We start from the raw sequence: 27,224 nt of genomic DNA on the forward strand, positions 1-27,224 counted from the left end.
ATGAGTTTTTTTCCTGCATACATTTATGGAAATTACTCAAAGCTACCCACCTTTCCAATAGACATGCAGGTACAGGAAAGGCTTATTACTAGCAATGAAATCAAAATAAAAGTACAGAAGTGATTGTCAACATTAGGGTGAAGTTTAACCTAGTGCAAAGAAGCCACCCAGGGCCCTTTGCACCACATAACATCTGTATTAAAAGTTTAAGTGGCATGTAGTCCCTGGGGTAACTAACTTTTAGGGCTTGTCTACACGGCGAGTTAGTGCATAGCCAGCCAAGGTGTGAATCTACAGGAGTTGGCAACCTTTCAGAAGGGGTGGGCCGAGTCTTCATTTATTCACGCTAATTTAAGGGTTTGCGTGCCAGTAATACATTTTAACTTTTTTAGAAGGTCTCTTTCTATACGTCTATAATATATAACTAAACTATTGTATGTATAGTAAATGTTTTTAAAATGTTTAAGAAACTTCATTTAAAATTAAAACGCAGAGCCCCCCTGGACCGGTGGCCAGGACCCAGGCAGTGTGAGCGCCACTGAAAATCAGCTTGTGTGCCGCCTTTGGCACGTGTGCCATAGGTTGCCTACCCCTGATCTACAGCAAGGAAGTCTCAGAGATGGGTCTACAGACTCCAGCTCATGTGATGCTCTTCAGAGCCCATGTGTCTATACAGCAATTTTTAACACCATAGCAGGAGCCTGAGTGTATAGCCCCAGGCTCAGACTTGCTACCGTAGGTTTCTGCTTGCCATGCTGCTGTACCATTAGAGAGCCTTGTTCTGCAATCCATTATGTATACTGAACTTTTGAATGGTCCCTGTTCAAGTCAAAGGGACTATTGCTTGAGTGAACACTACTCAGTGCAAGCAAAGGGTTCAGAATCATGCCCACATGACTCAGCCAGGCTTATCTGCATGGTTGTATGTAGTGATTAAAAATTAGCACCTTTTGTCAGAGGCAAGGAAGGCGACAAACCCTGAACTGCAACTGTCTCTACTAATGCTGTTGTTGCTGTAGCAGAGGCCAGTTTCCATCTCGGGCAGCTCATCCAGCATAAACATTAAGACATTTGATTGGCTGGAGGTTCAAACCTCAGGCAGAATTCCTTGCTCTAGGATCAAAAAGAAAAGCCATGACCGAAATAAATTTCAGTCATTTGACAGGCATTACACATGCTAGCACAGATGACTTAATACAGGCACCATTGCAAGGAGGGCAGTACAGTTCTTTGCAAAGGCACAAAAGATGTAGAAAATACTTTCCACCCTACTGACTTAAAATAAGTTAACTGGACTTTGACCCTGTAGAGGATTAGACAGCTGTGACCATGAAATTTAGTAAGGGATATATGCTATAGTCGTCCTGAATTTGATCTGTTATTGAATATTTTGCTTTGTAAGAGTTGTCCCCATTGCTTTGCACTACGATCTGCCTTTAAACAGGAACAGCAGCTCAAAGGAGCTCTAATGGTGATCATAAGCTTCTTGTGTCACAGAGCTAAAGGACCAAGAAATGTGCAATGCAAATAGTGATACTGTGCACATTCAGCAGGCTTGTGTCTGGGCCATTGGAGTGCTTTTTGCAATAAAATTCAGAGAAACACTCAGTTGAAAATGTAGAGTTTATTAGCATCCACTCTGGGATTCCTCTACGGCTTTCTAACAGACACAGGCATGAGCGCTTATGTCCCTTTTTCCAAAGGAATTAGCTAACAGCATAATCTAGATCAAGCAGATTTTATGAACGCTATACACATATGCCAACCACACAGCTGTTTTCACTCTGCCCTGGACAGGAAAAATGCATGAACATAAATACATCTGCAAGAAAGAGGTGCTCCAGGGCTTTCATTACTTTCTCCTGTGTCCTTTACTCACTTCAATTCAGACTGCAAAGACATAAGTATAGTTTTAAAGCAACTTGCACACAGAGATTCAATTTGGAAAGGCTCTTTGTTAGAGATTATCAAACTACAGCCCTAACGGAGACTTAAACCACGTGCAGAAAGCAGACATTTATAAGTCACCAAGACCATTTTGAAAGTTTGGGAGATAACAGAAGCTCAGTTTAAACTGCTTCCTCTCTAGTACTGTGCAATTTAAACTGAGCTTCTCTCCTTTTTCTGAGACATCAAACAAGAGCATGAAGAATCTTCACTCTTCCTATGGCCTCAGCTGAGGGTGGGTTCAGAAAGTGGATGCTAAACACATTACTAAATTGACTTCTAGGAATTCCATGACATCCTAAAGTAAAAAGCCATGTCAATGTGGTAAAATGTAGGAGGGGATCGTAAATGTATATATTTTATACATGCTGCTAAATAATTCTCAAAAGTAAATTACTCCAAGAATCTTGGGAAGACTGTTTAAAACCTAAGTGATCTATCAGCAAACAAACGAGAACTCTTTCCCCCCCCTTAAAATCAACTCTCAAAGTAATCCCATCATGTAGCTATTTAGATCATTAACCTCTTCCCCCAGTCAGGCACTCTCAGCCAAGATAAGTTCTGAGAAAGGTGGCAGATGGTGGGTTGAGAAAAGAATATGCCAATTTTCCATTTTACAAGAATAGAACATTTAAATTTTCAGGAGTTTAAAACCTAAACAGGAAATCTAAATTTATTGCTTTTGAATATCAGAACTGAGTTAGAGAGAGAACACACAGGAAATGGGAGATGGGATGGGAAGAGAGATGACATGGGCAGATAGACCAAGACTTTCTGAATGGCACCACTGCTATAAGAAACTAAATCCTACAAGGCCCCCTATACCCCAACTCTCATAACTGGCAAAGCCATAAAGATAATCAAGTCTTCCAAAAGGCAGAGGAAACTAGGTGGGAGAGGCCTTCATCTAAAAAAAAAAAGAACCTGACAGCACACCCTGTAATGATGACAGCCACCAGGGCTGGATTCCATGAAAGAAAGAAAAAAAAACCCAGCAAGTTCAATGCCAAGCCAGCTGTAGTTCAGGCAGATGCACTGCAAGCTTCCACATAGCTCTTCTGATGCATTTTAATCCGATTTTCAATCTTTCTCATTGCAATTCTGGGCCTTGTGAGCACAGGCTGCCAATTGGGCCAAACTGGTTGGGGATTTTGTTATGTGAACGATTTGGGACTATGGCCCAACCAAATTCATTCTGACTTGTGTCCCACAACAAGATTTGAACAGAGACTAATCTGAGGCAAGAGGGTAGCAGACTAATGAACTGGGCCACTTCACCCAGGATAGGGTCTACCTTAAAGTAATTAAAAAGGGATATGAGGAGAGAATGTTCTCATGTTTGTAAAACTGGCTATCACTATGAACAGTTGTAGCCTAGTACAAATTAAGAACAAGGGGACATGAGTATTTGTGATTTCTTCACATACATGCTTGTCAGTCAGTCCCTTCAGTAATACTTAAAAGTACGGTACCATGTTAAAATATAACTGGCAGCAGCCCTGAGGAGTCACATACATAAAGTCATGGTAATGGAGTATAAAAAAGTCCATTTTTTATACTCCATTGAACAAAGCCACTAAATTAGGAAGAGTCCCGTATATTGCTTACAAGAAGATTCAGTCTTGAGGTACAGATCAGCAGCTGGATTCCAGAGAGAAGACAAGGTCCTCCTGAATCCATAGTTCCATACATGCTCAGTGGCTATGAGATAGGAAGCTAGTTCTATAACATGCACTTCACTCTACTGAGGACTTTTTGTTTGCTGAACATTCAAGGCTCTTCCTGGACTCCCAGCATCAACATATGCTCTTTGACACTTTTAGAATTTGTTGTACATTGAGGTGGGAGTGAAATATGTAGGTAGAAGTTGAAGGGCAAGTAATACTGTAAAACAAACCCCTGTTGGACAGAGCAATCAATCTGCACTGTCCTCTCCCAAGCAATAGCCTCAAACTATTGCTCACAGAGCCAAGTTGAAAATATTCTAGGTTTTGGTGGCATGCATATTGACCTGTCCTCCTACATGGCGGATGTTTTTGGAATATGCCCTGGGATCTTATTACAGCCCAGCAAAACTCATCACAATTCACTAGGATTGCTTTCCCAGCCATATTCTCCTTGCCAACAGCCAAGGATTTTTGTCACTTGGAAAAAAAGCAACAAGGCCTGTCTGTTGCAGAAAGCAGTTTTAAAGCATCTACATTTTCTTTTACTTTACAGGGCTGCCCCGGAAATGTATTTAACATATTTACAATAACAGACCAAAATGGCAGCTGTCCACAGGGAAAAGGTCCAAAATAAAAATCCTATGCTTTTTAGCTGCTTGAACATTAGAATTTCAGAAAGTATAGTCATCTTCGAGGCAGACATGCAAAGTTTCCCCCATACAATTCTGCCAGGGTACACCAATCCCAGGCAACTTCTGAGCCAACAGCCAAAAATCACAAATTGTGCTTAATTTTCAATGTAGACAGGTGTTCCAGCAAGGATCAAATTCACGGAGTTGTGACAAGAATCCAAGGCTCTAGATATAAAGGTTGACATATTCTACTACTAGGTTTCCACTCCTGCTGAGATAAATATATTTAAGTTGTTACAAAGACCTACAAATCTAATTTAAGGATTTAGCTGCCACTGGGTCATTCTAGGTTGCCACTGTTGAACATACTTACAGCCAATAATTTCATAAAAATAAACCTATGCTGAACACATGAAATTAGAAAAGGCTACAAAAGTTGTGCAGAAACCCCCGTGCCATCAACACTACAGGCAGCACCCTACTTGCCCAGGCAGCTTAAATGAAGTGTTCCCTTCTGTATTCTATAGTCAATTCATAGACTAAAAGCAGCATGAAAATCCTTACTTCATCAGTCCATGTGCGGCAACAAGACTTCCAGATTCCCCTCTCATGAGGCTACAGCTTTGTTTTAAAGGGTGAGAGGCAGACACTAAATAGCTCTCAGGCAACTTTTACTTACAATTCAAAGCCTATTTCCTGATCAGAACTAAAATGTAATCCTCCCTGCAAGGTGAACAGAAGAGGCTGTATCAGGGCTGTTCAATTTTACTTTTGCTATTCAATCCCGTGGCTTCAGTCCTTAAACATCCTACACCTTCCCCCTAGCAGAAGAAACAGTTGTGTTATGTCTATAATTTATGGCATTGCATTTTCATGCACATTTCCTTCTCCCTTCTCTTCAGGAAACCCAGGACAAGGGCAACATTGCAATCTAGTCATCCACGGTGATGTTGCGGAAGAGATAAGCCATGGACTCCCCATTGTGGATTCGTCGGATGGCTTCAGAGAGGATCAAACTGATATCCACAGTCTTTATTTTGGGGCATTGCAGCTTCTGAACTTCATGAGGAACTGTGTTGGTCACCACCACCTGCAGCGAGATAGAAAGGAAAGAACATTACCAACACATCAATTCAGATTTAACAGCTACCTAAGAATAACTCTGAAAATCAGGTGTATCTGAAGTTTCTCTGGGTAGTTAGAGGACTTGGGGCAGGTGTAAGTATCACTAATATTACATGATTGAAATGACAGATCTTGCAAGGCTGACCATTTGAAGAAAGGGCCAACATCAGTGATGCTCTGCATGAAGTTCCTCCACGTGGACTAGCAAGTCTGATTACATCACAGGTTCTTGACCACTCAGGGTGGAATATTTGATGGCTTGATCCAATAATGCCCCACAAAGTCCATGGGCAGACAGGAGAGGCAGAGAAAAGTAAAATAAATATTATAGGAAAGCAAACACATGCACATGGGATGTGATGGAGAAGCATCCATGTGAATGGTTTTGCTAGAGGATAGCAAAGGATGCAGACATAATCTAGCTCACTGTACCAATAAAATAGGTGAAGTCTGCCCTTTGGAGAAGTGTGGCTATTAAAACAAATGCCATAAAATTCAGAGCGGGACTGTCCCCTAAACAGAGTTTCTCTCCCAGAGTGTCTGGTGCCAAAGGCTCCTTTACTAAGGTAACTCAGCATAATTTCCAATGGTGGCTGTGCTTTAGACCCTCCATCCAGATAGGTGTTAAGTTTATATGTAGATGGGAAATCTACATAGGAGGACAGACTCTTAAGTGGCCATATGCCTCTGAGTTAAATGAGATTTTCCATTCTCAAAAATGGATAACAACCCATTTCTGATAACTATATTAGAAGCCTCATTTTACGTCCCCATTACACTCACTCCTGGATCTTTGTCATCTAGTGAAGGCCAGCTTTATTGTCCTCTCATAAATATATGTACATTTGATTAATTGTTTCACTCATGGAAAAATGAGCATTAGTCACAGGTAAAAGCTATTCAGTGCAAGCAGAGGCTAAACTTAACCCAAATAAAGCTTTGAAAAAATCATCCCAAACCCAGTCCCAGTCAGAATAGGTAACATTAATTGCATGCTGAATTGTATGTTGGTTGGTTGGTTGAGGAACAATTTTTACTAGGTAACAGTCTGTGATGAAAGTCATTTTACAATTGTGACCTAAAACCGACTGGAACCTTGCTGTCTAGAGGCAAAAAGCTAGTGTGTGAATCCATGTGGCCACCATCCAACCTTTTCCAATCTCCACAAGACAAGCAGCAGTGACATACCTCATCAACTGCAGATTCCTCGATTAGACGGGGTGCATCTGCAGATAAGATTCCATGAGTGGCCATCACAAAAATCTTGTAAGCACCACGCTCTTTCAGGATTTCTGCAGCTGCTACAAAGCTTTCCACATCATCAATAATATCATCCTGAGAGAAACACAAACAAACCCCACAATCAGAACCAGGAAGTTACCACTTGAAAGACGACAGACTTTGATCTCTTCACATCTCTAGCAGCAGAATCCATACATATTTGAGGAAGTTAGGGTCTACCTTGACTACTGCTGAAGATCCTTTATACACCAGCTCTGATAATTAATGTAATTTTATTTATTTGCTGATATTTCTATAGTTCTTACCACTGTAGTATCTGAGTGCCTCTCATATAATGATTTAAATCTCAGCCCCAATGTGAGATATAGGAGTCCCATTTTAAAGAAAGGGAAATGTGAGGCACTGAGATTCTGACTTACTCAAGATCAGACAGGACGTTTGTGGCAAAAATGGGACGAGAACCCAGAAGGGTCTTGGACTTTCAGTCTTGTATCTAAAGGAGAAGACTATCCATCCTCTCTATGATACCAAAACCCCATGCCACCCATCTCAACAGCAGTTCAGAAGGGTGAAAGGAGACCAGCAGCAAGTGATTTCCATTCTGAGGTATTTATTTTTGGGTTCTGGTGTAACTGGGCAGGAAAATTTGAGGGTCCACATCCCCATGTTTTGGGCACAGGGCTGAATGCTGTATACTAACAGGGTGTCTGTCTGTCTTTCCTATTCAGATACACAGGAAAGCTGGAGAGAGTTGAGGAGAGGATGGAATGTGAACATTCATGTCCCGACACGATCATGTTGTGTCATTTCTACTCCAGAACAGAAATCCCAGCTACATGGAAACATAAATATTTAGAGATGGAAGGAGAAAAAGATCCCACCGCACTGCTTTTTCAGTCTCGTACCACAATGATGGCGATTCTTCCCCCAACATCTCCAACTACAGTTATTGGTGGCTTCTCTTTGGCCATCATCACTACAAACAAAGCAAAGCCAAGCCCAGTTAGATTCCATACATGGCAGTATTGCTACATGCATATATATCTATTTATTGCACTGCACGACAGGCTCCCACTTTTTTCAATTAAACCTTGGTGCATCAAGTTTAATATACACGTGCATGAATTCTTGCAATTTATACGTATATACTCCATAAGACCCACAGAACTTCAATTTTAGCAATCACTTTAAAAAGGGAGAAGTAGAAGAGCTTAATAAGAAATTAAGAGTCTGATTTCCAGAAGCATCAAGCACCTGCATCTCACACTCATTTCAACTGAACCAGCTGGTGCTTAGCATTTTTTTCCCCTTTAAGGATCTTAAAATTCCTCATGTCATGGCAGCTGTGATGCCGCTGTTGGTCCAAGTGCAGCTCAAGCAGTGGTGCTGCTCTCATCTTAAAGAGCACTTCTGCTCCAAAGAGTGACTAAAAATGGTGTTGTGGGCTTCCACATTTAGCTTCCTTAAAGGATATTAACAAATGTCCCTGGTTTGCAAGAGGTAGTTTACTAATTGCTAGCCATGCAAACTGATCTGGGGATCTGAGACTCAAGCTGGGTTCTTTCCTTCTCCTACTCTATCCCCAATAAAGTGTCCTGCAGACCAGAAAAGACCCTTTATGACACCTGCATATGTTCAGGGCCGTCTTTAGGCATATGCAGTATACATAGCTGCGTAAGGCACCTGAAAATTTGGGGTACCCCTGGGTCTTCGTGTCCAGCCTCCTACCTCTTCCTATCCCTGTTCAAACCCTTCCTGCAGGCTCCCACCACTGCTACAGCCTGGCCAGTCTTCCTCTGAAGGGGATCTAGTACTTAAAAGTGAAAAAGGCTTCCAGCCCACCAGACCTATTAGCACAACATTAAAACTGTTAAAGAACCATTCAAGTGGTAATGAAGCCATTTAACAGGCATTTGCCAATCCCCAGGTATATACTCTCAATTTCTGAATTTACTGACCAAAACCGTTGTGCATTACTGTCATTTTTACTCAGAACATGTTAGTCTACAGGACCTTAATTTAACATTTGCTTTAAAAATATCTCAGTGTGTTGCTGAAGATTATAAAATCACATCTCTAAGAATTCCTTGTATCGATTTTTAGATGCACAATTGATATTCATCTTTAGCCTTAAATGCTTGGATCTTCAGACATAGTTTTTAAAATAAATCCTTCAAAAGACCACCCTTATACACTTGCGAGCCCAGGTTGCTGTCGTGCATAGAGCCCCATAAATCTTAAGGACGGCCCTGCATATGTTCATTGCTTTCAGTGGCATAGGTGACTGGAATTTTGTAATTAGTGTTTGAAAGAAGGACTAAGAATCCAGCTCAATCTTAGCACTACAAACCAAACACAGGAGTAAAAAGCAGTAAATACACTTATTGCTAAATTCTGTAAATGACATATAAAAGGATCAAATCTGTTGAGCAAGAAGGTGCCATTCCCTCTCCACCCTCGCCCTCTTCCCCTCCCCTCCCCCCCCCACTTCCAAGAGCTGTACTTTCAAATGGATCCTTGGCATGCAGAAACTACATGTACCAACAGGAAACACTCCATCTTGAGGCAAGCAGTCTCAATATCAAGGTGGATCATCAGTTACGTACTGTCTACTTTGCACTTATACTTTGTATTTAAAGACAAGCCAGACAGCCATCTGCTCCACAAACTGGATGTGGCCCCTCAGACTGCTGGCAAGTTGTTAATAAATCCCTCACCTGGGCAAGGATTGGCCACCCTTGAGCCAAGTATATTTAAAAAGTCCCTCCCCTGACAATGAACATTTTGATTTATAACACAAAAGTCTCGGGGCATGTGTATGACACAAAGAGGATCCGATGAAGTGAGCTGTAGCTCACGAAAGCTTATGCTCAAATAAACTGGTTAGTCTCTAAGGTGCCACAAGTACTCCTTTTCTTTTTATTTTAAATTGCATGAATCTGGTGAATGGATTTAAATGGCATGAATCATTGCTCAAATGCAGTAGTAAGGAAGTGATGCATATCCGTCCAAGCAAGCCCATCATGTAAGCTTTCATATTACCCCATTTAGGATTCTACATATGTGACACCTTTTACATAACTCCTTTAGAAATTATTGAGGGGATTACAGTATTTTAAAATAAAACTTCACTGATACTCTTTCATAGCCTCCCACTGTAAAGACAGGTGCTTCAATTACTATGATTCAACTGTACAGGCTTCAGAAAATTTAAGAAATTTCAGACACCTAAAAAATAATGTTTTTGAATAGATTGTTACAAAATGTATGCACTTGTCTAATACCTAGCATTCTACTAGGGCAGAAAGAAAAGCCTTATCCTATTACCAAAAAAGGGGATTTTAATCTAATGGTAAGAAAATCACTTTTAGTCATACTGGATCAGAAGATCTCACCTTAAACTGACTGAAAATACCCCTCTTGCACAGACTAATAGAATACTCTTAAAATGATGTCTAAGATACTCTGTAGTTTGGAATGTTAGTAGCTTTGGCAGAGATGGATATGTGGCAAAGAAAAAGTGTACGATAAATATGATTTATGGGGACCACAGTTTCAAACGTATACGACTATTACATGAAGCATATAAAACAGCACAGTGTAAAGAATCATATGTAAAGGACTAATTTTCCTTTAAACCTTACTCAAATTTTAAAAAGCTGAAGAATTATGTTTTGAACAGAATAAGTCAGTCAGTGCTGAATTTTAGTTTAAAGTCTCAGTTAGGCAGCTAGCTTCAGTCCTAACTGAAGTGCTCTTTGAAGCAGAGATTCCTTAGTGCTCGAGAACAGTTTTCTACAGCTTGCTTGCCAATACATAGAGACACATAAGTGTAAAGGGAAAAAAACAGTTCTCATGTAAAGGGAGAACAGGAGGAAGGATACCTTTTAATAAACCAGGATTAAACTTCACAAGAGATGAGCAGGCTGAACTATTTCCACTGCAGGCCCTACCTACCAGTTTTGATTAAATTATTAATCTAGTTTAGATAATAAAACTCTTGTAGGAAGCACTGAGTTATCTAATACCCAAAGGATTACATCTGGCTCCCATCCCAACCTTAACATACATTTTACAGATGAACAGGGTTCTGTTTACAGCAGACAGGCCAGGGAGAATTCCTTTTAGAAGGATGACAGGTGTCAGAGTAGCAGTCGTGTTAGTCTGTATTCGCAAAAAGAAAAGGAGTACTTGTGGCACCTTAGAGGCTAACAAATTTATTTGAGCATAAGCTTTCGTGAGCTACAGCTCACTTCATCACATGCATCACAAAAGCTTATGCTCAAATAAATTTGTTAGTCTCTAAGGTGCCACAAGTACTCCTTTTCTTTTTTCAGAGGGATGGTGAATGGATCTTGGAGTTGAAATTCAGCACTATTTTATTGGCAAACGTAACTCTTCATCTGGAGTTTGCACTTTTGCATTATATAACAAAGTATTCCTTACCAGTACTTTCATCTCCAAACTATGCTCAGAGTTTTGACAGTCAGCTACCAATATTAGCAGCAATTAGTGTCCTTCCTTCCTTCTCTACATTTAAATGCTATATTTAATCCTCTCTCTCTTTTTTTTTTTTTTAAAGTAGGGTAGGCAGCATGTAGACCTACCCGATTCCTAAAGAGCTGTTCTCCCTTTTTCTTGATCAATTATCTCTGTAAAGAAAAGAAAAAAAATTGCAAGCCAATATCCACCCATAACCACATCAAATCTCAAAAGAACTTCGATTGCTCCAATGTGAGGTAAAACACATGCCGAAGTCATTGTGGTCAGTTTCTCCCTCTCCAAAAACCTCAGTCATATTGACCTTTACAAGTCAGAACTGCTGGGAGATGGTGGCTTGAAAAATTGCTCTAAATAGTAAGTGAACATTTTCCTCCCAGGTGCAAAACCTTTGTTTCTATGTAGCTGAAAGAGAAACAAAATTTAAAAAGTTGGCCAGACTTGGATATCAGTTACTCTGGTGTAAGCCCAGAGTCACTCTAATCAATTAGATTTACAGGGATGTAACCAAGATCAAAATCTGGTCCAAGGACTGCAACTGCTTCTGAAGAGTCACGAAGCTGGTTTTAGCATTTCTAGGGTTTTTTTGTTGTTTTTTTTAAAAGGGTCATACACCAAATGAAGAGTAGTCATTTTTATAAATAGGAACATGAAAAACGTTTCAGAGAATGGGTGGAAAAACCCAATTGCTCAGCAAAAAGCCCTTATCTTTGTAAAGCCTTATTCCTCTGATTTAACTGCTTGATACAGTTATCACACCTCATTAAGAGTTTAAAAAAAATCATTTAATGTGGCATAAGGAAATGGCATTAACCTGTGCTCAAACTTGCTTTTCCCATTCAGTGGCCAATACTTTTTAAGGAACATTGTGGTGGCTTCAGTTCACAGGCGACAAAAAGTTATCACAGTTTGTGTGTGTTAAACGTACATTCACCAAGTAAAATAATGCTGTATTTACAACAAGACAACAGAAGAACCAATGACAAATAGTTATGCAAAGTGATGCATCTAGATAAGTACAGATTTTTATTTTTTTACGCCCCCATCCTAAATACAGAAGAGGAAAAAGCCCCACAAGTTCACTCAGTTTTTTTATCCTAGTGCCTTTCCTTAGGACAGCCTGTTTGGTTATTGGTTTGAGTGGCATATTGCTTACATACATCTGATAGCAAGACAAAAGGCTGTGTGAATGATTTAACATGTTACCCACATTTTCAGAAGGGAGAGTCAGCAAGCACAAACTTATGTGCGTTTGTTAAAGCACAACATAGTCAGCTGAAAGCTTGAACACAAAGGCTCCATAAACAGCTACAAATATAAAACAGAACAATTTTATAGGGATGTCCTGTATTAAGGGCTCAAAGATGCCTGGTATTTTGAATTTTTAGCAGAGCAGTTTAAGAAGTGCAGTCAAAAATGTCCAACTATGGCACTTTAATGCAATATACCTTTCCCATAAGTCGTTGGGTCAAACAGATAGCAGGGCCCTGCAATGCTCTCTGGCAGGAGGGTAAAACATGAACACCTACTCCAGGAGCAGGGCCCATGAATGAAAGGCAAATAATCCCATAGGAGCTGGTGTTTGGGCCAAGAGTAGAATGTGGCTAAAGCCAGCTGACCCACTGGGAAACCCACCCACAACTGCATGGACCATAGTTATCTTTGCAGAAGGCCATCCATCTCCATGTAGGTCTCTGATTCCTACTTCCACTTAGGTCACATCTACACTGCAGCTGCGAGGCATAATTCCCAGCTTGGGCAGACATTCGCACGCTAGTTCTGTTCAAGCTCATGCACTAAAAACAGCAGCACAACTGTGGAGGCCCAGGCAGCAGCTTGGGCTAGCCCCTGACTACATATCTAGTACCTCAGACAGGGTTGTACTTGCATGGCTAGTCTGAGCTGCAGTGAGCACATGGCTATTTTTAGAGCACTAGCTCTATCACAGCCAGTTCATGTACGTCTACCTGAGCTAGGCATTACACTTCCCAGCTGCAGTATAGATATAGCCGTGGACACAGCCACCTGTCTGTTCAACTACCACTCTAGCTCACACAACTGGAAGTTCTGCACAGACTTCTGCTGGGAAATCCACGCTCTACAGAAAGGAGCATATGCCCAGGTGGGCAGCTCCTTCCCAGGAATACCCCAACTTTCTAGTGCCTACCTTATATCCAGAAGGGTTTCTATAGAATCAAGGGTGTAATTCAGGAGACTTTGCTCCCTCCTTTGGCAACTGAGGAATTTTCTGCCCCTTTTGGTTCAAGGGAACCCAAGTTCTACGTTAGTACCGTATGCTATGTTTTATAACACTGTAGGAGAACTAGTTAGATTCTATTCTGCTTCACCATCAAAACTAGCAGGAAACTTCCACTTCCGGTTATTTTTGTTACTGGTGCAAGAGGAAGAAAGAATCCAGCATGGACTCAGACCCTAAGGGTCTTGCTGAAGTGGCGTTTTGGAAAAATCTCGACTTGTAAACTGAACTAACTGGATCAGGAAGTCAGAGGATCGATACAGGACCTCATAGTGTCACTTCTCCTAACCCCAACTGCACTTTAATTTTAGCACAGTGAAGAGCAAATACAGGGTACTCACTACAAATTACAGACTTTATGGATTTTTCTTGAAACAGACACTTCTTTCATGTTTTGTAGCCTAGGTAACACTTGCTCAAAACCAGGTAGCAAGTAAGACTCAAAGGCTGCAGAGAAACAACAAATAATTTACATAGAAGCACTACTGGCAAGAAGCAAGGCTCACCCCAGAAATTTACCCTGTTTTTTCCCTTTAGTCAACTTCAGAGTAGCATAATTTGATTGTTTAACATTTGTGTTTCAGGCACTGAAGACTGCAAGGTAATTAGTCATTCATCAAATTTCTAGGAAGGATAAGGAGGAAGGTGAGACACCAGCTGAGCTCATGTCTTGAGAACAGTGGACTGAAAGTATTTCTCCCCTGAAACTGTAAACTACACTGGATTGGACAAATCTATGTGCAGGCTACCATTAAGGCGCACTCAATTTAAGCCCCAAATCTGATCTACCCTAAATCTGTTGTTATAGACTCACAAATATAGGGCTGAAAGGGACCTAGGGAGGTCATCAAGTCCAGCCCCTCGCATGGAGACAAGACTAAGTAAACCTAGACCATCCCTGACAGGTGTTTGTCCAACCTGATCCTAAAAACCTCCAATGAGGGGGATTCCACAATCTCCCCAGGCAACCTATTCCAGAGCTTAACTACCCTTATAGTTAGAAAATTTTTCTTAATATCTAACCTAATTCTCCCTTGCTGCAGATTACACCCATTACTTCCTGTCCTACCTTCAGTGGACATGGTGAACAACTGACCAGTCGTGTTTACAACAGCCTTTAAGTATCTGAAGACTTATTATCTAATAAAGAATTTCTTCTGGATTTTAAAGTACTTGAAAATCTGCAATCACCATCAACGTAAGCCTTGACACAAGATCTACATGCTCTACCCCTGGGGGGATTCTACCGGACTGCGAGCCTGCAGAAAACTCCCACCCCCTGCAGATTTCCTAAGTTTCCCTGCAGAAAACAGCAGGAAAGCCATGTGGGGGTGGGTGGGGACCATGAGCACAGTCTTTCAGAGGGCACACAGGGTTACATGCCACTGCCCCCTCTCATTCTGCAAGCAGAGAACTGCCCAGTTGAGAGGCAGTCTGTGTCCCTGCACAGATGACTCTGCAGCTGAAAGCTGCCTCCTGGGTCCTGTGCCAGTCATGCTTCCCTTCTGTGTGCTGGGAGCCTTCCTGTTTTCTATTCTGTGCAACGGTGAGTACCTGCAGTGGGGCTGGGTAAAGGGGGAGGGGGAATAGGGAAGGGGGAGAGGAATGTGGGCATGAGGGGAGGGGGATGGAGAAGAAAAGGGAATAGGGGCATCACAGGAAGTGGGAGCCCAGCATATGGCATCTCCTCAGCAGCAGCTGGGGCTCCCCGTTAAGCAGGCCCATTGAACTCTCACCCTGACAGACTCTACACCTGGACCCCTCTGATGAGTCCCCCACACCCAGACCACCACCCCACTGATCCCCCAGCCAGCTGCACCTGGACCCCCACCCCATCAAGCCCCATTCCCCTCAGTACCAGGACCCCCCCACTGAACCTCCCACACCCAGGACCCCCTGCGGAGACCCATTGCCCCATACCCAGCCCCCCGGAGCCCCAACCACCTTCACCTGGATCCCCTGCCAAGTCCCATTGCCCCTGCACCCAGAACCCCACAACAAGCCTCTGTGCATCCAAATCTCCCACTGAAATGCCTGCACCCAGACTGCCCCACACAGAAACCTCTCACCCCACACCTGGATCCCCCCCACACTAAGCCCCTCCACACTTGGATCCTGCTGTGATGAGCCTGCCCACCCATACCTGATGCAGAGGGGCAGGGTCCCGGGGTGTTTCTGGGGCAGGCCCAGCCCTTGCACAGTGTCAGGGTCATGTGCAACCTCACTGCCAAGACCCTATACTGTGGGAAGTGGGGGATTAGGGTGATCTCCCACCACAATGCAGCCAGTGGCCTGTGCTCGCCACTGCCATGCTGGAGCCACATTTATTTACTGACAGATAAAATTTCCAGAGTTTTAAAATAATGTGTGCATAATTTTTTAGGGACAGAAATCCCTCAGGAATAATGTTCTAGTTACACTAAAGAGCAAAAAAATTCCACCCATACCTCGGAATGAAGGAAACAGACCAAAGCAGCTATGTTAAATTTCAGTTCCCATTAGAAACAGGAGGGAAAAATGCTTACAAGAGGACAAAAATCATAGACTAACATTTGCTGTCAGAAACCAAGTAGAGACTCCTGCTAGCTTCAATTTGTCCTTTAAGTGTGCACTTGTTATACTAACACTTGTGACGATGACAATTTCCTTTGTACCCACTTTGTCTCAGCATCACAACTAGGTAATGCATGAAGGATGTTGATCTCTAAACATCACGTCAGGACAAGGGAGGAACACAGACTCTTGGTTACGTGTTCATTACCATTCTGCAAGCACTGGACCATATATGCTATTGGTAACCTCTGCAGAGACAGCTATCACTGAGTTAATCTGCTTGATGGACAGGTACCTCAGCTGCAGAAAGCAACATTCCAGGTCTTCCCCCACACCTTGCTCTAGCCTCACACACACACACAATGCATCCATGACTAAAACCTAACTTTAAGGCCCAAAATATGTACCTGGACAGCTAAGAGGGAAGGGAAGCCAGCTGGATTTTTCTCCTTATCAGTACTGCTACTACTGTTTGAATCCCGATGTTGCTAGCAGGATAGCAGCACAGTTCCTTAGAACAGGTTTTAGGATTTTGGACCTAAAAACAACATTATAAACCTGTGCTGCAGGCTAATACAAGGGTGAGGATAAAGAGCATACAAGGTAACATTCTGAGTTTCAAAAGTTCTTAGAAAGACCCTTATTTATACTGACCAAACAAGTCACATTAGACTGCTCCCCAAAACAATATCTAAATTAGACTAACTAGCAGAGTTTTGTTCCCAGTATGGAACAAAAGGAAAGGCTATTGGAAAGGCTGCTGTAGTTCTAGGGCATAGCTTCCACATTCAGAGGACAGGAGCCAAAAACAAAAAAAAGACTGCACCCAAAAGGAGAAAAGGACTACCCACCAAACAATCTCGCTGCTCAGTGGCTTTTCCCTGGCAAATTTCCCTTTGGTATTTCAATAAGATGGTTAGAAGTCAAGTTTATTTCATTAACATGAATAATTTTGCCACTCACTAATGAATAAATGCTGTCTCTACATTGATGTTTGTCAAATTCTTTTGGCACTAACGCCAGCTGAAGCTGCACTGGGGCTAGTGTAACAGTGGGAGATTTGAAAAAGACCTCAGCATAGACAAGGTCTTCAGATCTAACTTCAGCCTTGTCTACATGAGAAGTTGCACTGGTATAGTTTAAATCAGTGGTTCTCAAACTTCTGTACTGGTGACCCCTTTCACATAGCAAGCCTTTGAGTGTGACCACCCCCTTATAAATTAAAAACACTGTTTTATGAATTTAACACATTTATAAATGCTGGAGGCAAAGCGGGGTTTGGGGTGGAGGCTGACAGCTTGCAACCCCCCATGTAATAACCTTGCAACCCCCTGAGGAGTCCTGACCCCCAGTTTGAGAACCCCTGGTTTATATCAGTAAAATGAAGCAGACAGCGAGCTCCCATCACCATGCCTCCCCCCGATCAAAAGTTAAAGGGAGATAGTGTGCCAATCTTACAGGGCAGCTCTAGGCCAGAGTGCACAGTGGCATTTTTGACAGTTGGGGGAGAGTGGCGGCCATCATCCATGTCCTGCTCTGTACACTGAGCCTCTCCGTGGATCACCGCTAGTCCCAGACGCAGTCTCTCAGCATAAGACTGGGCCCTGCATGAAAACCAGAGCAGGTTAGGGGGATGCATCAGAACACCTCTGGAAAGGCCCTCTGGTTTGGTATACTTTTTAATCACACGTCTTTAATCCTTGCCTACAATCAACAGGGGAATTTAGGACTGTGCCACTCAACTTCCTGACAAGCTCCTTCCACTTCCTATCTAAAAAGTGTAGAATTGTTGCTAGGGAAGAACTGCCTTTTCAAATCCATCCTCTTCAAACACCCCAATGTCCAATACCTCCCCTCTTCTCTACCCCTCCATTCCTCCTAATGGCAATCTCCCATTAGCACTGGATAGAGGCAACAGGTGTGACTATGTATTCTGACTGTGCCCAGTACTGGCTCTATGACCCCTTAAATGTGTGAGAAGCTCAGACATCCTCTAATACCCAGGTAAATAGAAACTGCTCAATACTCCAGCTGTTGGGAGCTCTAAGTCTGGGCATTCCTCCCAACCCCCGACCCCTCAAGTACAAGGGTCAGTTGTGACAATCCAGACACCTGCACCTCACAGGTTGGTAGCACTAAGTTTGAATCCAGCATTTTACTGCAAAACAGTTTGACAGACAAGTTTATTGTCTCAGTTAGGACGCTGCATTTTGACATGCACTCCAACTACCAGATCACAGCAGGTTTTATCAAATGTACACCCACACAGCTAGGAAGAGTCTATTTACCTTTTCGCTGCATCAGGGGATTTGGCTACAATAACTGCATTTCTGTAATCTGGAATCTGGATTAAAAAGAAAAAGGTCACTAAAATGTAAGTAGCGAGTCTAGTACTAGGTACAGTACTTGTTGCTAACTCCTTACAATTTGGGTGAACAATAATTGTGTCAACATCTTTACAATCAAGTGCAACACTTGGAGAACCTCATGCCGTAGTACTAATAAAAAGGAGATAATTCCATTCTAACACCAGTGATATAAAGAAGGGCAGTCGGACATTTGTATATAACCTGCCCCAGAACAGAACACAGTACTCAAATTAAAGTTTAATACTCAGAATTATTCATGCAATACAATTAGGTCATGCAACTCACTACTAAAGACATTTTGCAGTTCTACAACACCTTTCATTATTGGCTTCAACAACTGTACAAGGTGCACACTGCCAAACGCAGCTACTTCTTTGGGTACATCTATATTGGATGCAGACATACTTACACTAGCTCTGAGCGAGCTAACATGCTAAAGACAGAAGTGTAGCCATGGTGGCACAAGCGGCAAGATAGGCTAATCACTTGAATACTTAGGGTTGGCAAGCCTGTCCCAGCACAAGCAGATGCACTAGAAATAGAAGTGCACTAGCTTGATCACAGCAAGCATGAGTGTATCTACCAGAGATAGAAGTTACACTTCCAGCTCCAGTGTAGACATACCCTGAAATGGAGGGCAGGAGCCAAGTGGTTCACAGCATATACTGCATGAGAACTGGGGGGGGAAGAGATGGGGAAAGATTTTTTTGTTGTCCAAAGACAAGTGGGACCAACCTCACTTTTTAAGAAAGGGCCAGACATGGGAAGATGCACTGTACTCCATCAATCCTGAATGAAGGGATGAGTTGATTCTGCCAGCATTTAAATGTGCAGTTCCAGAGATCCTGGGCACTCTGCTAAAAAGCATAATTTCTTGCAGTCTGCATGATTTTGCTGGGATCCAAATAATACTTTCTGAACATCTAAATAAAACAAATTGCCTCCCCACCTTTGCATAGCACTGCTGGAAACATTATAGCATAAAGTCCAGCTATAATTTAGGTCACCAAAACATCCACTTCACATTGAGACAAACAACTCAATAGGATTTAAAAATGACTAAAAGGCATGAGTAAGAATAGTATTTCAAATGATACTGAGAAAACAAAACAATGAAATTCACACTTCAGAGCATGGCCTAATCTCCAGTTTTGATCAGGAAATAGTTTCCAACCTGCTACAGTATTTCACACTTTCCTGGAAAGCACTGGTATTGTTCTCGTTCAGAGACAGACTCCAGGAACAGACTGACCACCAGTCTAGCCCAACAAAACAATTCTTGTGTAAGCACCCGCATGAACAATGCTATATCATGTCAAGTACAGGTTAAATGCAAACAAGTATAGATAAAACTAGAGAAACCTTACTTCTTCCTGTATATACTGAAGCAAGAAAGGGGATGCCCTTAAGTTGTCTACTGGAAAGCTGAAGAAGCCTTGGATTTCCTTTTGATGAAGATCCATAGTGATAATGTGTGTTAAACCTAAAAACGCAAAAAAGAGTGAATCACCAAATAGCCTCTCCTATCCTCTGATACAATTTCTGGAATATATGATCTGTGTGTGTCCAAATTTCATGGTCTCTAAATTATCCTATGTCAATATATTGTGTGCCACATTTTAACAGATGTATAAGCTGGTAGAAGAAAAAGCTTTGAAGCAAGTACTGACAACCAGCCACACTATTATAAAAAACACAGCACCAGAAAGAGCATAGCATAGGCAGATCAATACAGCATCCCTAATCAGATATTTGTGGATCATCCCCAGATACAACTGTAAAAGACAGCTGAACAAATGTTAGTTTCCCCCAACGTAGGCCGAAGACCTGGGGACAAGTCCCCAAGAGTGAGGGGGGAGGTAGGGAAGGGCATTTGATTCCCAGGGGTGCATAGCAATTGAACAAGTTAGAGGCTAAAATTCCTGCTGCCTCCTTGCACGACACACTCACCTGCTTTGGCCAGCATAGAAGCTAGCAGTTTGCAGACTATGGAGCCCCTCTTCCTCATTTTGCTTTGTTTGCTATAGGGGAAGTAAGGGATGACCCCAATAATATTCCTGGCGCAGGAAGTCTTCAGTGCATAAGCCATTATCAACAATTCCATTACAGCAGTGTTCACATCTCTAAGAGAGGTTTGAAAACCATTCCAAATATTAGTGTAGAAGAACTCTCATAACACTTCCCTCCCCCAGTCTCTAGCTTCTTTGCTTAGTGTTCAAAAAGTAATTTGCTTTGAGCCTTTTTGGATAAACCCTCAATCTTTGCTATGTCACATGTGATTTGATAAAGCTAAGCAGACTTGCTTGTAGCTCAGTAGCCCACTGAGCTACTAAAGGCTAATTGAGAGCTAGCACTTCCCACACTTAACTCTCATCCCTTCCTTTTTCTTGTTTACATCCTTCCAGACCTTTTACTGTTCAGGTTGCCAGCTATAGGGAAATTGAGGTTCTGCTCTTCTGGCATTTGTTGAGTTAAATATACGTAAAACCACAGACCTTCAATCAACTTTAACAACAGATCAAGCTCTCTTATGCAGAAGTTCATTGTTACTATTTATGCTATTTTTGCTACGGAATTGAGTGGTTTAACAACTCAATGCTTGTCAAGGTGCTTAAGAGGAAGGAATTTGTTCGACATGTGGCAGTTGGTTTTACATAGAAACAAATCATCTTAGATCAACACACCCTGCTGCAACTTTTTCTGGAAGAAAAAGTTTCTTCCAGAAAGTATCAAAGTGATATCTTTCTCGAATACTTCATTGATCTCTATGCTAGTATTTTGTTTTGCTCACTGTTAGAGGTGAAAATGTAAATGAGCTTTACTGTGAGAAACAGGAAGCTCTGAAGGCTCAAACTGCACTACAGAGGACCATGATAAGGAAGTTGGGTCTTCTGGCCACAGCAGTGTTTGTAGATCCCATGAACCAGTGCCTCTTGAGATACTCGCAAATAAGAGAGATCAGGTCTTAGGCCACAAGTTCTGACAGCATATATTTAACAAACTCCCTCCAACGTGATTTTTTCTAATATATATGCTCTATTTCAAACAGATACTATTTTGGGGAAGTTCTGTGGCCTATGTTATACAGGAGGTCAGACTAGATCAAGGTGGTCTCATTTAGTCTTAGTATCTATAATATCTATTTTCCCACCAAAGAAAGAGTGTGCCAGCAGTATACACAGTAAGAACTGGATCATAATTACAAACTCCTTCTTAAGGACCAAAAGACATAGGTAGAGCCCTGCGTGGATATAAAAATGTGGATGTGCATCAGCCAGGATCAACCCACGATCCGATCTGCAATCCGACTTTTACCTGTATCTGCATCCGCACCCTCAGCGGCAGGCTCTCAGAAGTCTCACAAGGGCTAGCTAGCAGGGGCGGGGGAAGGAATGAGTAAGGGGGCAGGGTCTTGCAGGGAAGAAGCAACGCAAGGGTGGGGACTGAGGGTAAGGGGCAGCGTGGGGGTGGGGTCTTGAGGAGAAAGGGCAGTGTGGGGCTGGAGAAGGAGCATTGCATCATGTGCTGCTCCCTTGGGCTCACAAGCAATGGCACACGGCAGCAGCAGTGTGTGTTGCATCCCAGTGGGGCAGAGGGATGGGGTGCTGGGCCGGCCGGGGGCGGGCCCTGCCACCCAGGAGCCTGCAGGATGGGCCTGGGAACGCAGCCAGTGCTGCCTGAGGGGCCCGAGCTGCTGGACAGGAAGCAGCACGGCAAGCGGGTGCTGGACAGCCCTGACTCTGACCTGCTGCCCAGCCCCGAGTGCACTGCGCCTCCCAGGCTGCTCGAGCCAGGCACCGTGGGCCAGGCACCGCCATTGAGTAGAGCTCTGCATGGTTGTATCTGCATCCAATCCATTATCTGCCAAAATGGTCTGCGGATATTAAAAGGATATCCGCAGATTTGCAGAGCTCTACACATAGGAACTAACATGCATGCAAGGAACAAGACCTTGAATCTCAAGTTTTGCAGATCAGATTTTCTATCTCAAGTCTAATACCCCTGTTGTAATATATCCTTTTGGGGATTTTTCCCCTCAATCCCATCACTGCCCAGAAACAAGATGCATTCCATTACCGTTGCAACCACCAACATTTCACACTGAACATTTTAGAGGGAAATTACTTTTTAACTAATACAGCTCATCCTTTGCAGTCTGTATAGTTAAGTTAAGATCTGAATCATGGAACATTTACATTGAACGTTTTAAGGAAACAAGTGACTTCCCCTCCCTTGCCCAGCTCCAAAAAAGAGCATAGCATAAAGTGCAGGCCTTCTATTTTGCTTGGAGGCCAGCATCACCGCACTACTCATGTTTGCAGGAAATGACAGGCAGGCTGCATCAAATCACCCTATCAGTGCTAAAAGCCCAAGCAACAGCTTCTATTGGGTAGACCCATGGAAAAAGTGGTGTACAGTATGTGAAACATACACAGATCATGGCAGAGGTCGGTGAGAAAGACTCACCTTGCCTAACTTTTGCCATGTTGACTGGACAGCTGTGCTTTAACTACACAAATCTTTCCTTGAACCCAGTTTGGATGAGGAGACATTCTAGCACTGTGTTGCTTTCAACTGAATATGGTGGGCTTGTTCACCAAACATTCTATCCTATCCTGCCAATAAGCTTTGACTCAGCTACTCAGGATTGAAAGACAATTTAGAGCCTGTGGAAAATATATGCACCACAGGGTGGAAAATCCAGTAATATCCTCAGAACAAAGACAACCTTACTCACCCTATTATACCAGCGATCATGGGCAAATTCTCAAATTATAAATCAGTCCTGCAACAGGTCACCAACCTTCACTGATACGTCAACGTAACCCCATATATGCCTGCTTTTGTTGGGGGGACAGAACAGTTGTGTAGTCATTTGGTGACAGAGCCTAAACAAGTAAAGCTAAGTGAGCCGGCTGTCATTAGGGTCATAAGGGACCATCATGATAATCTAGTCTGACCTCCTGCACATTGCAGCTATGCTGGGCAAGAGGAACGTCATGGTAAAACCTCAACTCTGAGACTCCCATGAATATAGTCCTGCAAATCTGCAGATATCCGCTTCAGATCCGCAGACCACTTTTGTGGATAGTGGATCGGATGCACTTACCACTGCGCAGGGTTCTACTCACAGGCGGTGCCTGGGCTGCAGCGTCCAGCTCGGGCAGCCCAGGGGGCACAGGCACTCAGGGCTGGCAGCAGAGCCAGTGGCTGGGGTTGGGCGGCAGGTCAGAGTTGGGGCTGTCCAGCACCCGCTCACTGCACTGCTTCCTGTCCAGCAGCTCAGGGCCCTCGGGCAGTGCCAGCTTCCCCATCATGACCCACCCTGGCAGCACTGGCCATGTTCCCAGTCCCAGGCCCGGCCCGTCAGCTCCTGGTCAGCAGGGCCCGCCCCACCCCTCCACCCCACTGTGATGCAACATGCACTGCTGCTGCCACCATGTGCCATCGCTTGTGAGCCCCAGCAGCAGCACGTGATGCCCCTTCCCCCCAGCCCCTCCTCCCTGCGCGGCCCCTTCTCCTTGAGAGCCCACTCCAGCACTATCCCTTATCCCCAGTCCCCAATCTCAAGCTGCCACTTCCCTGCAAAACCCCTCCCCTCCCCCTTGCTAGCCCTTGTGAGATGGCTTGCTACTGTGGATACAGGTAAAAGCCGGCTAGCGGATTGTAGGTTGATCCTGGCGGATGCGGATCCACATTTTTGTATCTGCGCAGGGCTCTACCCATGAAGTGCTGTCTTCCACAAGTCTATTGCAGCTCCTCAGAAGCCACTGCCGGCATCTCAGGCTACCGATTACTGCCCTTCATCCAGTCACAGCATTCTGACCACACTGGGTTCCGCTTTCCCCCTGAACAACAGGGTAATGTCCCTGAGAGCACTGAGACCAAGAGTTGTCCATTCAACTTCTGATTTTTTCTTGCTTGTCAAGTGTTCTACAACTAACTAGTCCCATTTCTTTATCTTCATTACTTCCCCCATCCTCTGGAAATGAACCTCTATTTGTGTTTCTTCGTGAACATTCTGAGTGTTAGTCTGCTGGCTCCATCAGCCTGCATACACAATGGTACTTAGACACAAGAAAGCTTTGTTTGCTATGAAACACCCAGCCAAGAATTATATAAAAACCCCCTGCCTCTCAGGAAGGCAAACAAAGAACCATTTATTTCCTTCAGGGGCATAGCCATGTCAGTGGGGCTGGGAGGTGAGAGAAAGATGCTATCAATGTTACATTTTTGGCTTAAAAAAAAAAATGTTTAAAGGTCACTTTGGAACTTTGTTTTATTCCACCTTCTCCTGAATTATACTTTTACATCACTGGAAAAACAAACAAACACACACACAGATGAGGGCTGAGTACCAGTAATTTTGAAGGCTTCCATGACAGTGGCTAGGTTCTCCTTTTCAGGAAACCAACCCATATATGACAAACATCACAGAACTGAGGAAGGAGAAGAAAAACCACTGTGGGGAGTACATAATTTAGTAGATTGCACAAAAGCAATAAACTTATTTACATGGCTTGTCACCTTTGCCTCCTTATGTCTATGTCATCCCTCCTTTCCGGAAGAAGTACTGCACAACTATTCGTTCCCTAAGGGCCTACACCAAAGTTGTTCAACAAACTGTATTACCCCTGGATTGTTTGATTATCACCCTGAATCATATTTATGCACTCAGCTCTTAGACCTTAGCCTACATACCTGCTCCTGAATGGCTTCTCTATATCTAAACAGTTTCCCTGTTTACAGTGTATTTTATCTTGCACCATTATTCCTGCAGTCTGGAGCCTTTGCGATTTTCCAACCTTTCCTTGCGAAATTCACAAAGTTATTTATTCTAGCAGTTTGTGTTGGGGTGTCCATCCCACACAAGGCCTGATGGGGTTAAGGTGGGCCAACTAACTGCACAGGCTGCTCCTGGAGGAAGAGCCAGGGAGCAATAAAGAGCACCTTCAGCTGCACAGGAACAAGAGGGCCTGTATAAAGCCCAATAGCTGAGAGTAAAAGGGGGCTGCAGAGAGGGTGCAGTCACACTCAGGGTGAAAGAAGGCAAGGTAGGAAGCAGCCCAGAGATACAGCAGCAAGGCTTAAGATTACAACAACAAGTAGTCAAGGTCTGTGCAGAGTCTGTAGGGTGGAACCCAGTGTAGTTGGCAGGCCTGGCTTCCTCTGCCAGACACTGGGGAAGTGGCACCATTATGGGGCAGTGAAAGGGAAGACTGTCTGGGACAGTGGGTCTCAAGAGACTTTGAGAACGCAGCCTGCCCTGGAAGGGAAAACTACAGGGACCTGGCCAGCGAGTCAAGCCACGAAGCAGGACAAGTTGTGTCCCGAAAGCACAAAACACAGAGTGACAGAGTGCAGCTGCAGGAAGGGATGTTGGCCTGGCAGAGCTAATCCCCAGATGCAGCCAGGAGGCGGAGGATCAGAGCACCCAGTGACATGGCTAAACAACTGGCTCAACAGAAGAGAGATTCTACTATGCAACATTTAACAACATTCTTGGAGCCAGGGAGCTCATTCCATTCACACCCCACTACCTTCACTTCTGGTATCTCAATTTATTATCAACTCTTCCATCTTTACTGCTTACAGCATGATTCCATAGTAGTTGAACAATATTTTAATATCAAGTTTTGTGCTGCTGAAGAGTCTGTCAAGATGGGAAGTTGCAAAACAATAATCCATTCACTTCCTCTCCTCACACTCCAGTTGGCCGACTTAAAATCTACTGCAGAATGGAGACAACCTTCAGCTTGTCCTCTCTAAGCAATGCAGTGAAGCACACATGAAGCTGAAGAATAAAGAACCTTGTCTGCATCACAGTGGCTGCTCATTTGGAGGCCAAGCCCTTTCAACACTCATTCAAAGATAAAAGAGCAGAGATTTTTTAGACAGGAATGATCAAGTCAGGTCTGGGGAAGGGCAAAATTCTGAACAACTTGACAGCAATTAGTGAGACATTCGTGTTTTCTCCTAAATTTACTGCCTACTCAAATTTTGATTTATCATTTCCCTGACTAAAATCCCTCATCTGTCTCAGATTTACATAATCAGCAGTGTTTGCCCGAACACCCCCATTCTATTAGCAGGTTTTGATCCTGCTGGGGAAAAACAGGGGGTCTGATCAATCAATCGGAGAGGAGACATTTCTTCACCTGTATGTATGTGATGTGAGAATAGTTTTTCTGGGAATAGACTATCTAAGGTATAGGCTGAATAGTTTTGAGAAAGGACCCCTCAGAGCAGCCAATCCTGGGAAAAAGATTCAAGCTGATCTTATATTGTCATTGATATTTTTATTAATGAAGCCAAGCCTTAGGAAGGGGATGAGTTTGGACTTGTTTAGTACATGGACTGTGTTTGCAGAGAAGACTGGAAAAGGCTTCTGCTCACAAGATGTTCCACCATCAATTTGTTCTTAAGTGCTGGTGAGCAGAGCAATAACAGAATGTGCAACTTGGGGAAAAGCCCTGAAAGCACATGAGTTTTCTCACTTTGCTAGCCAATAACAATGCAATATTCACCTCTGGTAATTTTGCATCTTTAAAGATTAGTATGAGACCTAGCTGCAACTACTTGTTTTTAATACTCCAGCACTGATTTTCACTGACTGCATTAATCATTTGGCAAGAAACCAGCAATGAGTGCCCACTTTCAAACTCAGCTCTTTGCCTTCGCTGACACTTCATCTATCCACCTATTCTACCAGAATCAAGCAAGATTCTCAGGGTAGCGGATGGTTTTCTAAGCCCATCATGACTTTCAGTATTTCTTTGCCCTCCTAACCCAAAGCCAGTACAGCCCAACCTAGAGAACAAGTAGACTGACCTGAGGAGGCATGCCCCAAGGCAGGGGTGGGCAAACTTTTGGCCCAAGGGCCACATCTGGGTATGGAAATTGTATGGCAGGCCATAAATGCTCACGAAAT

General features: G+C 43.3%; 1 protein-coding gene across 5 annotated transcripts in view; it reads right to left on the bottom strand.

Moving 5' to 3' along the window:
• Positions 1-1,609: 1,609 nt before the first annotated feature.
• PRPSAP1 (phosphoribosyl pyrophosphate synthetase associated protein 1) overlaps positions 1,610-27,224 on the bottom strand; it is a 42,151-nt gene continuing 16,536 nt past the window's right edge. For all 5 annotated transcript variants that reach the window (XM_073310952.2, XM_073310951.2, XM_073310950.2 and 2 more), the window contains 7 exons: positions 20,243-20,415; positions 19,660-19,775; positions 18,212-18,267; positions 17,382-17,527; positions 7,519-7,589; positions 6,560-6,706; positions 1,610-5,336 (listed from right to left, as the gene is read on the bottom strand). In XM_073310952.2, coding sequence (XP_073167053.1) covers positions 5,178-5,336; positions 6,560-6,706; positions 7,519-7,589; positions 17,382-17,527; positions 18,212-18,267; positions 19,660-19,775; positions 20,243-20,415 — 868 coding nt within the window. In that variant the 3' untranslated portion in view covers positions 1,610-5,177. The remainder of the gene's footprint in view (positions 5,337-6,559; positions 6,707-7,518; positions 7,590-17,381; positions 17,528-18,211; positions 18,268-19,659; positions 19,776-20,242; positions 20,416-27,224) is intronic.

Source organism: Lepidochelys kempii, chromosome 14 (genome assembly GCF_965140285.1).
Source record: "Lepidochelys kempii isolate rLepKem1 chromosome 14, rLepKem1.hap1, whole genome shotgun sequence".
In the NCBI taxonomy this organism is placed as follows: Eukaryota; Metazoa; Chordata; order Testudines; family Cheloniidae; genus Lepidochelys; species Lepidochelys kempii.